At 49.3% G+C, this 16,140-nt stretch overlaps 1 protein-coding gene across 1 annotated transcript; it reads left to right on the forward strand.

Annotated features, from left to right (window-relative positions):
* Nucleotides 1-1,449: 1,449 nt before the first annotated feature.
* Nucleotides 1,450-11,828, forward strand: LOC116971768 (extensin-like). The gene is made up of 3 exons (XM_033018873.1): nucleotides 1,450-1,458; nucleotides 4,330-4,911; nucleotides 11,760-11,828. The coding sequence occupies exons 1-3, from the start codon at nucleotides 1,450-1,452 to the stop codon at nucleotides 11,826-11,828; spliced, it is 660 nt and encodes a 219-aa protein (XP_032874764.1).
* The last annotated feature ends 4,312 nt before the right edge of the window (nucleotides 11,829-16,140 follow it).

A 16,140-nucleotide genomic window follows, 5' to 3' on the forward strand; every position in this document is an offset into this window, starting at 1 on the left:
CCCAGGATTTTGGGAGCTCAAAATCCTTGCACGCCACCTGCGTGACGCGCAAATGACACCCAAGTGGGACACGCCCTTTAAGCTTTGCTATCTGGCTCCAATGCCATCTTGGACTGTAGACAGGGCCAATGAGCAACACTAGCTTAGTTGAACAATGAGTGTGGTTAGCAGAGTCCACCCTGCACGAATTAAAAATAAAACAAAACTATGCATGACTGAAATCTGAAATGCAACCAGAAAATGCCAGAAACTCTCAAGTCAGGCAGCAGTTGTACAAAGAGAAACAGATAACGTTTCAGGTTTAGATCTTCATTAGAATTGGGAAAACAAGTCAGTTTTAAGTTGCATGAGGATGGGAGAAGGATTGATGGGACCATAGGGGTTAGGCCAGTGTCACAATGATCACTCCATTTTTGTTTATTGAGCGATGAGATATTTAAAAAAGACAAAAGGATATGTAAAAGCTGTGAAATGCAGGTCCGTGATGTTGCTGAGATCTGGATTCAAAATTAAATGCTGCAACTAAACTCAGGCCACTGTCTATGTAGAGGGTGTCTTGGCTCTAGCTAGTACTGTCATGTCCTGAACTGATTTTCCTCCATTTACATGAAGCATGAAAATGACCTCCTTATCCCCACCTCCCTGACAAAGGCAAATTGATGCTATCGACAGCTGTGATCACAAAGCAATGCTAGAACATAGCACATAGAACATCGAACATAGGACATGGAACAGTACAGCACTGGAGCAGGATCGTTGGCCCACACTGTCCAAGCTGAACAGGAACATGATCCATATCCTTCCTTATCCCCATGCCTATCTAAAGGCCTTTTAAATGCCTTAAATCTCAAATCATAAATCTTATCTGCCTCCACTACCACCCCTGGCAGTGCATCCCAGGCACCCATCATTCTTCTATGTAAAAAGAAAACTTTTCCTGCTCATCTCCTTTAAACATTGCCCCTCTCACCTTCAAGCTACGCCCTAAAATCTTTAATTCGAAAATTTTGATTGTTTACCCCATAATTTTATGTACTTTTACCGGATTCCCCCACAGCCTCCGATGTTCCAGAGGAAATATTCAAAGTTTATCCAAACTCTCCTTATAGCTAATACCCTCTAATCCAGGCAACATTCTGGTAAACCTCTTCTGCACCATCTCCAAAACCTCCACATCTATTATTATACTAAAAGTCTCATCTTGACCACTTCCTGTCTACGTTGTTAAATGATTTGAGAAAAAATGCTATTGTATATCACTATGACTTTTGGCAATTTTACACACAGTCCTCTGCTGCAGCAGCCCGAAGGATTTTTCCGATCGCTGAAAAATAAAAAAGTTATGAATATTTAAATAATCTTGAGATCAGCTGATTGGTCCTCCTGCCTGTCAATCACCATGATGAAGGTAACGCCCCTTCTGGTGGGGCCAGGAGTATAAAGCCCTGGATGCCGGAAGTGAGTCAGTCACTCTGGAATATCGTGAGTGAGAGGCCACAACTGTGATTCTATGTAAACAGAGATCTGCCTGCCCCAAGAGTAAATTGAACTGTGCTTGACCTGAAATGACAGGAAATGCATTGTATTGTTGGCACTGCCTGCCGTGCCTGCCATGTGCTTTGCTTATGCTTTGCGTGACCTGAAATGAAAGGAAATAGATTGTATTGTTGTCCCTGCACTCACTGTGCTTGACTTGGCTTGAATTGGAATGGAATGAAATGGAATGGATGTGATTGTTGCCCCCGCACTCACTGTGCTTGACTTGACTTGACTTGACTTGAATTGAATTGAATTGAAATGGAATGGATTGGATTGTTGGCCCTGCACTCACTGTGCTTGACTTGAAATGCAATGGATTAGATTGTTGGCTCTGCTTGATCCAAAAGTCCCGCTCACTCCGGAAGTCCCGCTCAGTGGAGAGGCCGCGCGCGCTCAGCCACATGAGTAGATTCAAGACAGTTTTACTGTCGTAGATATGTTGAGTGTGTGTGTGAGTGAGTGTGTGTGAGTCAGTGTGTGTGAGATGGAGGGTGGGTGTGAGTGTGTGAGATGGAGTGTGTCTGTATGTGGCTGCGAGTTTGATGGATTGTGTGTGAGTGTGAGATGGAGGGTGTATGTGTGTGTGTGTGGCTGTGTGTGTGGCTGTGTGATGATGTGTGTGTGTGATAGAGGGTGTCTGTGTGTGTGGCTGTGAGTGTGTGTGTGATGGATTGGGTGTGTGAGATGGAGAGTGTGTGTGTGTGTGTGAGTGTGAGTGTGAGTGTGAGTGTGAGTGTGTGCGTGTGCGTGTGCGTGTGCGTGTGCGCGCGCGCGCGCGTGTGCGTGTGCGTGTGCGCGTGCGCGTGCGCGTGCGCGTGCGTGTGCGTGTGCGTGTGCGTGTGCGTGTGCGTGTGTGTGTGTGTGTGTGTGTGTGTGTGTGTGTGTGTGTGTGCGCCCACCAGCCGTGAGTCAACTGCCAGCACACCTTTGGCCAACCTGAAACCACTACTATCGGCCCACGGCCCCTTTGCCCAGAAACCAGTCCCTTTTGCCCAAAATGCCCATATTAGCCCAGGAGGAGCATTTTGGCCCAAAAGGCCTGTACTGATTTCACTGTTTTTTAATTAAAAAGAGTACTTTTGGCCCATCAGGCCTGTGCTAGCCCAGGAGGAGACCCTTCAGTGCACCAGTACGTATTCCTCCTGTAAGTATTAAACCTCACTCCTGTATTTTTCTCCCTCCCTTCATTGGCTCACTGTGAGATCCATTCCAGGTTATATTTTCCTCCTTCATTGCCGTGATCTGTAGGAAAAGATGACAAATGTCTAAAATTGTTTCTCTACCCTCAAACCCTTCTCTCTCACAAAGCCTCTCACCTGTTTTGGGCAGAATTTCTGGCAGTTTCGGAGCTGCCAGCCCACCAGCCCTGAGTGACTGAGCTGCCAACCCACCAGGCCTGAGTGACTGAGCTGCCAGGCCTGAGTGACTGAACTGCCAGGCCAAGAATCCATTCGACCCACAATGTCCATACGAGCCCCATGGAAACCAGTCCCTTTGGCCCACAACACCCATACTAACGCTCTAGAAAGCTCCCCACCCACTGGCCACCAATATTGGAATTGGTGGAGAGGTGGAATATTGCGTTGGGGGACCAGCCCTCCCATGTGAAAATGGGACCCAACGGGTCCCACTTAGTCTAGTCCTTTCTGTAACAGGGAGACTAAAATTGACGGCATCATTTCTTCACAAGTAAAACACCCTGCAGAACATTAGAATTGTAAGTAGGACAGATTTGGGGGAAATCTTTCTGCCTGGAAAGAGTTAATTGTAAACATTTGTCAGAACAGAAACATTCTGAAAAGGAGCAGAAAGTACAAGGATATGGAGAGGTGGGAGGGAGCAAGGATGACAAAGGAAAATATGTGACAAGGTCACAGGAGGAAGTGATTAAAAGCTCAGTAAAATCATTACCAGCACTTGAAGCCGAAAGAAATTGGCTATAATTTGAATTTTCTGAATATTGCATCTGAAATGTGCCTGGTTGAAAGATGTAGTGTTGTTCCTTGAACTTCTATTGAACTTCATTGAACAGTGCTGGAAGTCAAAGACAGAGAATTCAGAGGGGTACAAGGACAGAGGATTAAATAAGAAGTGACAGGGAGGGGTGTGGGGGAGGGAGGGAGGTGGGGTGTGGGGATGTGGGGAGGGGGAGTGTGTGGGGAGTGGGGGGGGTGCGGGGAGTGGTGAGGTGTGGGGAGTTGGGTGTACGGGAAGGGGGGTGTAGGAGAAGGGGGGGTGTAGGGGAGTGTGGGGGTAGGGGAGGGGGCTTTAGAGGATGGGGGCTCTGGAGGAGGGGGTTGGTGGGGAGGGGGGTGTAGGAGAGGGAGATGTAGGGGAGGGGAGATGGGGTGTATGGGAAGGAGGGGTGTAGGGGAGGGGGGTTTCGTGGGGAGAGGGGAGGGGGGGTTGTTGGGGAGAGGGGAGTAGGGGAGGGGGGGTTGTTGGGGAGAGGGGAGTAGGGGAGGGGGGATTGTGGGAGGGGGGAGTGTGGGAGGGGGGTTGTGGGAGGGGGGAGTGTGGGCTCACCCGTTTCTGGCCCCGGCTCCGACTGCACTCAACAACTCCAGGACCCGGCTCCAGACTCACTCAGCGGCTCCTGCCTCCAGCCCCCGTCCGCGAACACACCCAGCCCCCGTCCGCGAACACACCCAGCCCCCGCCCGCAAACACACCCAGCCCCCGCCCGCGAACACACCCAGCCCCCGCCCGCAAACACACCCAGCCCCCGCCCGCGAACACACCCAGCCCCCGCCCGCGAACACCACCCAGCCCCCGCCCGCTAACACACCAGCCCCCGCCCGCTAACACACCCAGCCCCCCGCCGCGAAACACACCCAGCCCCCGCCCGCGAAAACACCCAGCCCCCGCCCGCAAACAACCCAGCCCCCGGCCTGCGAACACACCCAGCCCCCGCCGCGAACACACCCAGCCCCGCCGCGACAACACACCAGCCCCCCGGCCCGCGAACACACCCAGCCCCCGCCCGCGAAACACCCAGCCCCCGCACGCGAACACACCCAGCCCCCGCCCGCGAACACACCCAGCCCCCGCCCGCGAACACACACAGCCCCCGCCGCGAACACACACAGCCCCCGTCCGCGAACACACCCAGCCCCGCCCGCAAACACACCCAGCCCCCGCCCGCGAACAAACCCAGCCCCGCCGCGAAACCAGACAGCCCCGCCCGCGAAAACACCAGACCCCCGCCCGCGAAACACACCAGCCCCCGCCCGCGAACACACCCAGCCCCAGGCCCGCGAACACACCCAGCCCCCGCCGCGAACACACCCAGCCCCCCGCCGCCCGCGAACACACACAGCCCCCGCCCGCGAACACACACAGCCCCGTCCGCGAACACACCCAGCCCCCGACCGCAAACACACCCAGCCCCCGCCCGCGAACACACCCAGCCCCCGCCCGCGAACACAGACAGCCCCCGCCCGCGAACACACCCAGCCCCGCCCGCCCGCGAACACCACAGCCCCCGCCCGCCCGCGAACACACCCAGCCCCCGCCCGCGAACACAGACAGCCCCGCCCGCCCGCGAACACACACAGCCCCCGCCCGCGAACACACACAGCCCCCGCCCGCCCGCGAACACACACAGCCCCCGCCCGCCCGCGAACACACACAGCCCCCGCCCGCGAACACACACAGCCCCCGCCCGCGAACACACCCAGCCCCCGCCCGCGAACACACCCAGCCCCCGCCCGCGAACACACCCAGCCCCCGCCCGCGAACACACCCAGCCCCCGCCCGCGAACACACCCAGCCCCCGCCCGCGAACACACCCAGCCCCCGCCCACGAACACACCCAGCCCCCGCCCGCGAACACACACAGCCCCCGCCCGCGAACACACCCAGCCCCCGCCCGCCCGCGAACACACCCAGCCCCCGCCCGCCCGCGAACACACACAGCCCCCGCCGCGAACACCCCAGCCCACCGCCCGCGAACACAGACAGCCCCCGCCCGCCCGCGAACACACACAGCCCCCGCCCGCGAACACAGACAGCCCCCGCCCGCCCGCGAACACACACAGCCCCCGCCCGCGAAACACATTCCACACTCCGCTCCATCAGCTTTATTCTCGGTGCCGGTGATTGACAGCGGGTGCCGGAAGGGACATCGCTGTCCCGGCGAATAACATACCAATAACTTTTGTAATATTTCACCGATCGGAACAAAACCTGGTGCGCTTGGAGCAGAAGAGAACGCTGAGTATGGTGGCGAAAAATTCCAAGCGATATAGGGTACTGTTTTTACGCAAATTTCAAAACGTTGGGAACCGAAAGAGGACAAGAGGAGAGTTTTAGTAATAGTATAGATGGAGGAGAGATAGAAGATGGATGCAGCAGTACAAAAGGTGTTCCCACAATATGTGCCTGTCTTCTCAACTTACAGGAGCCTGCTTCACAGGTAGCAAATACTCTTTACAAAGTTGAAGGAAGTGTGCACAAATCGCTTTTAGCCGGCATCTGGTGCAAATAGGGGGTCAATTAGTTGGGGGATTTCCTGGTCAGTTTGCTGCTGGGCCTGGCCAAACTGGCCATTCATGTGACATGGTAAATGGGAAGCCATGATGAACCTGCCTGGGCTGACTGCCTGCCTCTCTTCTGGGCTTACATCCAGAAGTCTCTGGAGAGGAAGCACTTGGTGTCCAAGGGCATCTGAGCCATTTTCCCTGACCGCTGGGTGCCACAGAGGCTTGAGTACATCTTGGATTATTACAATAACATTTTTATTTGATATTTGCTTGTATGCATATATTTCTTTGGATCGACAATTCCGTACAATGATGTATTAGTTATCCTTTAAACTTGAAACAAGTTTACTTTTTTTACCAAAAAAATTGATGAAATGTAAAGAAATAAAAATGCAGGTATCACCTCTCTTGCACATGTATGGGTAGCTGCAATGGGAAGGTGAATGCATTTTGGAAGAGTAGACCTGGGCGCTGCGTTAGAAACAGCCCCTTTATAAAGTTGAGAGGGAAGGGAGGAAGGAAAGAAGTGTTTGGTATTGACATTGTTATGCAAATAGTGGAAATGGTGGAAAAGCAAAGATCTGAATGGCAAGGCTGGTGGCATGGAAGACAAAAACAAGGGAACACCAGTCTGGGTCTTGGAGGGAAAGTGGTACGAGAAGTGTGAGAAGTTGGAAGAACAGTGAAAGATTCAGTCATCTTGTTGGAAGGTAGTCAATGTTTGAAGGGGGAAAGAAGATTAAGGCAATGGGGCATAAAGTGCCGTTCACAAAGCAAGAAATACTGAGCCAGTGCTTACACGCAGAATTTCATCAAATTACAGGTTAATTTACCCAGATTAAGTCTATACGTAAACTAAACACAGAGTTCAAGAATCAACTAGTGATTAGAGCAATCTACTTTCTGATTATCAGTTGTACATATGTGCCTGTTTTAGCTTGCAAGGTAATTACAAGCACTAACTAATTAAACTCTAAATGTGATGTATTTTAAATACAGTTTTGCATTTATATATTTCTATTTTCCAAAATTTTTCAATGGGCCTTGGATACTCAGTGGCATATTGTGCGATGTGTAGATTCCAGGACTTATCCTAAGTAGCCATTAATATCCATAAACATTGGTTAAAACAAAAAGTTGGTGAATAAAGCTGAACATGATTTTGTAGACACTTGCACACAAACACACACATCAAAATAACAGTTTATGTATCACAAACAGTGCTGGATCTTCTTATTTTGGGTCTGAAGAAGGGTTCCAAGGTAGACAAAAGTGCTGGAGAAACTCAGCGGGTGCAGCAGCATCTATGAAGTGAAGGAAATAGGCAACGTTTCAGGCCGAAACCCTTCTTCAGACTGATGACTGAAGGGTTCCAACTCGGAAGGTCACCTATTCTTTTTCTCCAGAGATGCTGCCTGACCAGTTGAGTTACTCCAGCAGTTCGTGTCTATCTCTGGCATTAACCAGCTTCTGCAGTTCCTTCCTACACATTTAGTCGTTTTATAGTTTCCTTCTACATAAGTCATGGCTAAGCTGAAATTATCATGACTGAGGCCAATTTCAAAACCACACTGCTCCCGAGGCACAGTACCCGAGTACTGCCTGGAGAATAAAGTCATTCCCATTCACAGTGTGTGTGTAAGGTTTCTGATATCACAGAGAGCGTTTTTGTTTTAAGAAGGTAGGAGCAGCTCTGAATGAGTAAGTAGACTCTCAAAACCTCCTTCTTCCTGAGCAGACATGTCCTTTCTGACACGTTCATAAGATTAGCAGCTGGCCTTCAATAAAATTCTTTGTTTAACATTTTTTTAAGCAGAAATTATTTTCTAAAAAAACTATTTAAATTATAACCTTTAAGAAGGAAACACCAAACCCCGAGCTTAATTACTATTTGAAACAGCAATGATTTAAAAATCCTACTTTCAAAATTAATTACTATTTCACTAGGATCTAGCAAAGTGAGGAACAGAGCCAAGTACTTGTGTTACCAGAATGAAGAAATGCTGAATATTATTTTTCGTGCATTGGAAGAGTAGGAATCTGAAAGCTAATTGTATTTCTTTGTGAACAAGTAGGTTCTTTGATTTGCCTTTCAGTGTCAGATGTAAGAAGCTAAATTAATTTAGAATGGTAGGTTTTTTTTAATCTGACATATCAGAATGCATTATACCCATGATCATAAACATTTGATATACTTAAACATGGATTTAACAGCAATCAAAACAACTGCTACTCATTTCACTCTACAGTGTTGAAATCTCAGCTTCTTTAATAATTTAATATTTATTTTCCACTCTTTCTAAGGGTACAGTTTGCTACAGGATTTTCAGCTCAGCCAGAATCTCATCAACAGGATCTGCTGGATTTCTTTGTTCCTACGAGCTCAGTTAAAGAGATTTTTGATTGTCCACTCATGACATTTCTATTTCCTTTGGCAACGCAATGTAATTCCCTTACTGAGTTTTGTACTATTGCTCATACCCAAAGGGATTGACCAGCTGAACAAGCTTTCTTCCTTGGATCAGAATCGTCTTTCCTCATCGACTATTAAAGATGTTTGAGATAGCTTCCACATGACCTCAGAAGAGCTTTCCTGCAAGACAGCAGAAAAATTCAGTTAATTATGGCAACATTTCCGACGAACATCATTGGCTACACAATATTAGGAGCAGAGAGATACAAGAAACTGCAGATTCTGGAATGTTGAACAAAATGCTAATTGCTGGAGGAACTCAATGGGTCAAACAGCATCTGTGAAGAGAATGGATAGAAACATAGAAACATAGAAATTAGGTGCAGGAGTAGGCCATTCGGCCCTTCGAGCCTGCACCGCCATTCAATATGATCATGGCTGATCATCCAACTCAGTATCCCGTACCTGCCTTCTCTCCATACCCTCTGATCCCCTTAGCCACAAGGGCCACATCTAACTCCCTCTTAAATATAGCCAATGAACTGGCCTCGACTACCCTCTGTGGCAGAGAGTTCCAGAGATTCACCACTCTCTGTGTGAAAAAAGTTCTTCTCATCTCGGTTTTAAAGGATTTCCCCCTTATCCTTAAGCTGTGACCCCTTGTCCTGGACTTCCCCAACATCGGGAGCAATCTTCCTGCATCTAGCCTGTCCAACCCCTTAAGAATTTTGTAAGTTTCTATAAGATCCCCTCTCAATCTCCTAAATTCTAGAGAGTATAAACCAAGTCTATCCAGTCTTTCTTCATAAGACAGTCCTGACATCCCAGGAATCAGTCTGGTGAACCTTCTCTGCACTCCCTCTATGGCAATAATGTCCTTCCTCAGATTTGGAGACCAAAACGGTACGCAATACTCCAGGTGTGGTCTCACCAAGACCCTGTACAACTGCAGTAGAACCTCCATGCTCCTATACTCAAATCCTTTTGCTATGAAAGCTAACATACCATTCGCTTTCTTCACTGCCTGCTGCACCTGCATGCCTACTTTCAATGACTGGTGTACCATGACACCCAGGTCTCGCTGCATCTCCCCTTTTCCTAGTCGGCCACCATTTAGATAATAGTCTGCTTTCCTGTTTTTGCCACCAAAATGGATAACCTCACATTTATCCACATTATACTGCATCTGCCAAACATTTGCCCACTCACCCAGCCTATCCAAGTCACCTTGCAGTCTCCTAGCATCCTCCTCACAGCTAACACTGCCCCCCAGCTTAGTGTCATCCGCAAACTTGGAGATAGGTGACATTTCGGGTCAGGACCATTCTTCAGACTGGAGTAGCATGATCATTTCACTCTTATCTTGAGCGATGGAACTAGGTTTGTTTCAACATTTTGGTGCCTACCTCTCCACTAATATACCTACAACATTGCAGGGCAACATAATCAAAGACTTGTTCAATTCAAGGTACACAAAAATGCTGGAGAAACTCAGCGGGTGCAGCAGCATCTATGGAGCGAAGGAAATAGGCAACGTTTTGGGCCGAAACCCTTGATCAGTCTGAGAAGGGTTTTGGACCAAAACGTTGCCTATTTCCTTTGCTCCATAGATGTTGCTGCACCCACTGAGTTTCTCCAGCATTTTTGTGTACCTTCGATTTTCCAGCATCTGCAGTTCCTTCTTAAACACTTGTTCAACCCAGGTCATTACTTCTTCTCCCTGTTCCAGCCTGGCAGAAGCCTGACAGCGCACACCACCAGGCTCAGGAATAGCTCCTTCCCCTTTGTTTTCAGGCTTCTGAACCGTCCTTCAGTAAGCTGGGGTACTGTCTAGTTCACCTCTACCCCAGTGTGGACATTGAACTATTTTACTGGAACTGGTGCACGACAATGCTGAGAACGATATTCTGAACCCGGTAACTTCTCCTTTGCTCTATCTATTGTACACACGTTTGACTTGAATGTATTTATGTATAGTATATCTGATTTGTTTGGATAGCATACAAAACAAAGCTTTTCACTGTACATCAAAACACATGACAATAATTAACCTAAATCTAAGAGTGCATTTGCTGATAGAATAAACATGTTTATATAGTGCTTTCCAATGCCTATCTGAATGATGCTGTACAGTTTATAGTCAGGGAAGTACCTTATGAAGTTTAATCACTGTGTAATATAGAAAATTTGACTAGCAATGTGTGGGGTGCAAGTTCCCATAAACTGTAAGACAGTTATTGATTTACTTTCAATAATGTTGAGTGAGGAACAAGGACTGCCGATACGAAGGATATCTTCTCCAATCTTCTTCAAAATAAGGTCAACATGTCTTTTTGCTTCAGGAAGGGAAGACAGGGTCTCAGCCTAATCTCCCACTTAGATCCTTTAGTATTAACTAAAGGGTTAATTTATATTTTTGTACAGAGGTCCATGGAATGAGACAACAAATGTTCTGCCTCAAGGGCATGAATGTAAGCAACTTACAGTTGAAAATGCAATTTGGACAGGTTGGGTGAGTGGGCAGATGCATGGCAGATGAAGTTTAATGTGGATAAATGTAAGGTTATCAACTTTGGTATAAAAAACAGGAAGGCAGATTACTAGAAGGCAGTGGAGGCCGGTTCTCTGGATACTTTCAAGAGAGAGCTACATAGGGCTCTTAAAGATAGCGGAGTCAAGGGATATGGTGAGAAGGCAGGAACGGGGTACTGATTGTGGATGATCAGCCATGATCACATTGAATGATGGTGCTGGCTCGAAGGGCCAAATGGTCTACTCCTGCGTCTATTGTCTATTGTCTATTATAGCTTTAGGAAGATTATAAAACAAAATACCCATTGTAGTAGATCACATTGTGCAATTTTCCCATTTCATTAATACCATCAAATGTAAATGGTCAAGGTTTTGTAGCAAGAATCAGTATGAAAGATAAATTAATGTTGTTTGTAACCATCAAGGGGAATTACAATGCTCCAGCTTCAACGTTGGTGTCCTAGTTGTAAAATAGAATGAAGATGCCACGATAGCCTCCATTGAGAAAGTGAGGGTCCTTATTGTGTATGATTGAGCAAACTGATTGAACAAGGCATAATTACAGCTAATTAAGGCTTGGGCATGCCAATCTTCCATTCACAATCTACAGCAACTAAAATGATTAGGAACAGGGAAACCTTATGCAAAGATCCCCACATATGAATTCCTTGTTTCTGGATGAAACCAATTCCAGGGGGCACTTAAAATAACACAAAGTGCTTGCTCTTACCTGTCCAACCTACTTCCTCTCTTCCTCTGATTTAACTTGTTTCTTTCATGTGGCTTTTGCAGATGGTTGGTTGCTGGGAGATTTCATCTGATCAGATCCTGTGTTGCAAGGTAGTGCCCAAGGAGCAGTAAACCCTGACAGTTTAGCTCCTGTATCAATGATTAAACACTCTCCTGGCAGATCAGTAAAATGGAGACATCCTGCTGCTTAGTTATTGCCCTGTTTACAGCCACTGTACATGTTCCTGACTTTACCCAGTGTACTTATAATACGAAACACATAGAGTTATTAAACTGGATATAATAACAAACAAAATACTGCATTGGATTGGGCTGTGTCAGTTTTCTAGCTGGACAAACTCTGCTGAGATCTTTACCCCAGGACAGAAGAAATGCATTTAACTACAATTTTCGGGTATACCATACTACTATGTCGTTCCATCACCTTACACCAACATACACATATCGATTCTGCAACCTCGCAACCACTTCCCTACCCAATCCTTCAGCAAGACACAACATGCTGGAGGGTCAGGCAGCACTTGGGAAGGAACAGATAAGCGACAAGGGTTTCGGCCCGAAACGTTGCCTATTTCCTTCGCTCCATAGACGCTGCCGTACCCGCTAAGTTTCTCCAGCACTTTTGTCTACCTTTGATTTTCCAGCATCTGCAGTTCCTTCTTATACATTTTGGCTCGGGACCTTTCTTCAGGCCTGACTCAAAATATCATCAGTCCATTCCCTCAACAGATGCAGCCTAAGCCAAGTTCAAGTTCGTGAGTTTATTGTCATGTGTCCCTGTATAGGACAATGAAGTTCTTGCTTTGCTTCAGCACACAGAACATAGTAGGCATTTACTACAAAACAGATCAGTGTGTCCATATACCATAATATAAATATATACACACATGAATAAATAAACTGATGAAGTGCAAATAACAGAAAATGGGTTATTAATAATCAGGGTTTTGTCCGAGCCAGGTTTAATAGCCTGATGGCTGCGGGGAAGTAGCTATTCCGGAAGTGGCGGCGCTGTGAAACGGCTGCAGCTCACCTGCAGTCTGTCTGTTTTTACTTTTTTTGTGTTGTTTTTTTTTGTCTTGTTCAGTTAAACTTTTGGTTATTAGGTTGTGTTATGTGTGTGTGGGGGGGGGGCTGAAACTGGGCTTTCTGTCTCTCCCTTCGGGGGAATGCGACTTTCTTGTCGTATCCCCCTTCTCTTCCCCCGTCTGAGCTGAGGCCTCCAACCTGCGACCGACCTCGAGGCTCCGGAGGTAGAGCCAGCCAGGACTTACCAACGCGAGGCTGGCCGCCTTCGAGCTGCGGTGGCGTTCGGGCAGCGGCACAACTCGGCGCTCCGGTGAGGGCGGACGGCGCGGGGCTGAGACGCTCCCGTGAGGACGGCCCGGCTCCCGGCTGGAAGGCGCTCCCGTGTGGGCGGCCCGGTGCGGGGCTGAGAAGCTCCCGTGAGGGCGGCCTGGGTCCCGGCTGGAAGGCGCTCCCGTGAGGGCGGCCCGGTGCGGGGCTGAGATGCTCCCGTGAGGGCGGCCCGGTGCGGAGCGGAGACGGTGCTCCGGTGGCTGAGGCGGCGTTCTGGCGGCAGCGACCTGAATCCGGGGCTCGGCCGCGGGCCAGTGGACGACATCGTCGGAGCTCTCAGGTCTCAGGCTGGTGCCTGTTTTCCGGAGCTCCCATGGCAACAGCTGCGTCCGCTGGACTAGAGGGCGGCAGCTTCGACCACCCCCGGGCCGCGGAGCTTGAACCGCGGGACTGACTTACCATCGCCCGGTGGGGTATCGCCTCAGCACAGAGGGAGAAGAGGAGGGAAGAGACAGTAACTCTAAGACTTTTGCCTCCATCACAGTGAGGAGGTGTTTGGAGAACTCACTGTGGTGGATGTTAATTTGTGTTTATTGTGTGTTGTTTATTATTACATGTATGGCTGCAGGCAACGACATTTCGTTCAGACCAAAAGGTCTGAATGACAAATAAAGGATTCAATTCAATTCAATTCAATTCAATTCAATTCCTGAACCTGGTTGTTGCAGTCTTCAGGCTCCTGTACCTTCTACCTGAAGGTAGCAGGGAGATGAATGTGTGGCCAGGATGGTGTGGGTCTTTGATGATACAGCCAGCCTTTTTGAGGCAGCGACTGTGATAAAGTAGGGGGCGCTGCAGTGGCAGCAGCCCTGTCAGCAGCGCGTTAGTATTTTCAACTTTTTTTATTTTTTTAGTATGTTTTAAAGTATGTTTTTGATGTTTCTCGGTGTGTTTTGTGTGGGGGGTGGTGTGGGGGGGTAAGGGGGAAACCGTTTTGGCCGCCTCCTCCACGGAGAGGCAACTTTTTCCAGGTCGCCTCCCCCGTGGCCTAACAGCAAGGATCGGCGCGGCCTTACCGGAGACGCGCCCGGGGCTTCAGCGGCGGGCGCAGCGTGGACTCTCGGCGTGGAGCGGGTGAGCCCTCGTTGGGGCTCACTGGAGGGGAGCGCTCCGTTTTGCTGGCCCGGGGCAGCCGGCAGCCTGAAGCCGCGCGCGGTCTGCACAGCTCCAGCTGGGGCAGCGTCTACAGCCCAGGATCCCTCGTGGGGGACCCGGGGGAAGAAGAAGCCATCACTGCCGGCCCACGGCCAACTTCTACCGCGGGTCAAGCATGGACTTACCATCACCCCTGGAGGGGAGCTTCGACCACCGGCCCTGCAGACTGTGGTGCTTCCGGCTACGGCACGGCAGGTACTTTAAAACTTTGACCGCCGGCCTGCGGCCTACACCAGCCTGAAGCCGCGGTCTCTGGTTGGGAAGAGCCGACCCTGGACTCACCTTGACTTTGACTTTGTCCCTTACCATCTGGACGCCCGCAGCAACGGCTGCGGAGGGTGGAGGTCCCGACCACGGGGGGAAATGGAGGAGGACTGGCCAAGTTCTGTGCCTTCCACCACAGTGATGAATGCTGTGGTGGATGTTTGTGTTACATTTTTATTGTGGTTGTGTTCTTTATTATTGTACCGCTGCTGACAACCCAAATTCCACCGACCCTGGTTGCGTGGCAAATAAATTCTATCTATTCTATTCTATCTATAAATCCCCTCGGTGGAAGGTCAGAGCCGATGATGGGCTGGGCAGTGTTTACTACTTTTTGTAGTCTTTTCCGCTCCAGGGCGCTTAAATTGCCGAACCAAGCCACGATGCAACCGGTCAGCATGCTCTCTACTGTGCACCTGTAGAAGTTAGAGAGAGTCTTCCTTGACAAACCGACTCTCTGTAATCTTCTCAGGAGGTAGAGGCTCTGATGAGCTTTCTTGATAATTGCATTAGTGTTCTCGGATCAGGAAAGATCTTCAGAGATGTGCACGCCCAGGAATTTGAAGCTCTTGACCCTTTCAACCATCGACCCGTTGATATAAATGGGGCTGTGGGTCCCCTCCTACTCCTTCCAAAGTCCATAATCAGTTCCTTGGTTTTGCTGGTGTTGAGGGCCAGGTTATTGCGCTGGCACCATATGGACAGTTGCTCGATCTCTCTTCTATACTCTGACTCATCCCCATCAGTGATACGTCCCACAACAGTGGTGTCGTCAGCGAACTTGATGATGGAGTTCGCACTGTGACTGGCTACGCAGTCATGAGTATAGAGTGAGTACAGCAGGATGCTGAGCACGCAGCCTTGAGGTGCTCCCGTGCTGATTGTTATCGAGGCTGACACATTTCCACCAATACGAACAGACTGTGGTCTGTGAATGAGGAAGTCGAGGATCCAATTGCAGAGGGATGCGCAGAGACCCAGTTCTGCGAGTTTGGTAACCAGCTTGGAGGGGATGATTGTGTTAAATGCCGAGCTGTAATCGATGAATAACAGCCTGACATATGAGTTTTTGTTGTCCAAGTGGTCCAGAGCGTAGTGGAGGGCCAGCGAGGTCGCATCCACCGTTGATCTGTTGTGGCGGTAAGCGAACTACAGTGGGTCCAGGTTTTTGTCGAGGTAGGAGTTGATTTGCTCCATGATCAACCTCTCAAAGCACTTCATCACCACCGGCATTAGTGCCACTGGTCGATAGTCATTGAGGCACGTCACCTTACTCTTCTTGGGCACTGGTATAATTGATGCCCTTTTAAAGCAGGTGGGGACCTCAGACCTCAGAAGTGAGAGGTTGAAAATGTCTGTAAAATCTCCAGCCAGTTGATCCGCACAGGTTTTTAGAACACGACCGGGTATACCATCAGGTCCAGGTGCTTTTCGGGGGTTCACCCCTCTGAAGGATTTCCTGACGTCGGCCTCTGTGACTGAAACTGAAATGCCATCACAGCGAATGGGGGATCGGGAAGGCACATCAGTATTCTCCCTATCAAAGCGTGCGTAAAACGCATTGAGCTCATCAGGGAGTGATGTTTCGCCGACATTCGAGCTGCCTCCTGGTTTCTTCGCCTTGTAGGAGGTGATTGCATTCAGG

This window comes from Amblyraja radiata, chromosome 4, assembly GCF_010909765.2.
Source record: "Amblyraja radiata isolate CabotCenter1 chromosome 4, sAmbRad1.1.pri, whole genome shotgun sequence".
In the NCBI taxonomy this organism is placed as follows: Eukaryota; Metazoa; Chordata; class Chondrichthyes; order Rajiformes; family Rajidae; genus Amblyraja; species Amblyraja radiata.

What these genes read in the sequence shown, in the direction of transcription:
- LOC116971768 (XM_033018873.1), top strand. An exon ending in AACACACCCAGCCCCCGACC is followed by an intron (nt 4,912 to 11,759) that starts GCAAACACACCC and finishes TGGCTTTTGCAG; the next exon opens with ATGGTTGGTTGCTGGGAGAT.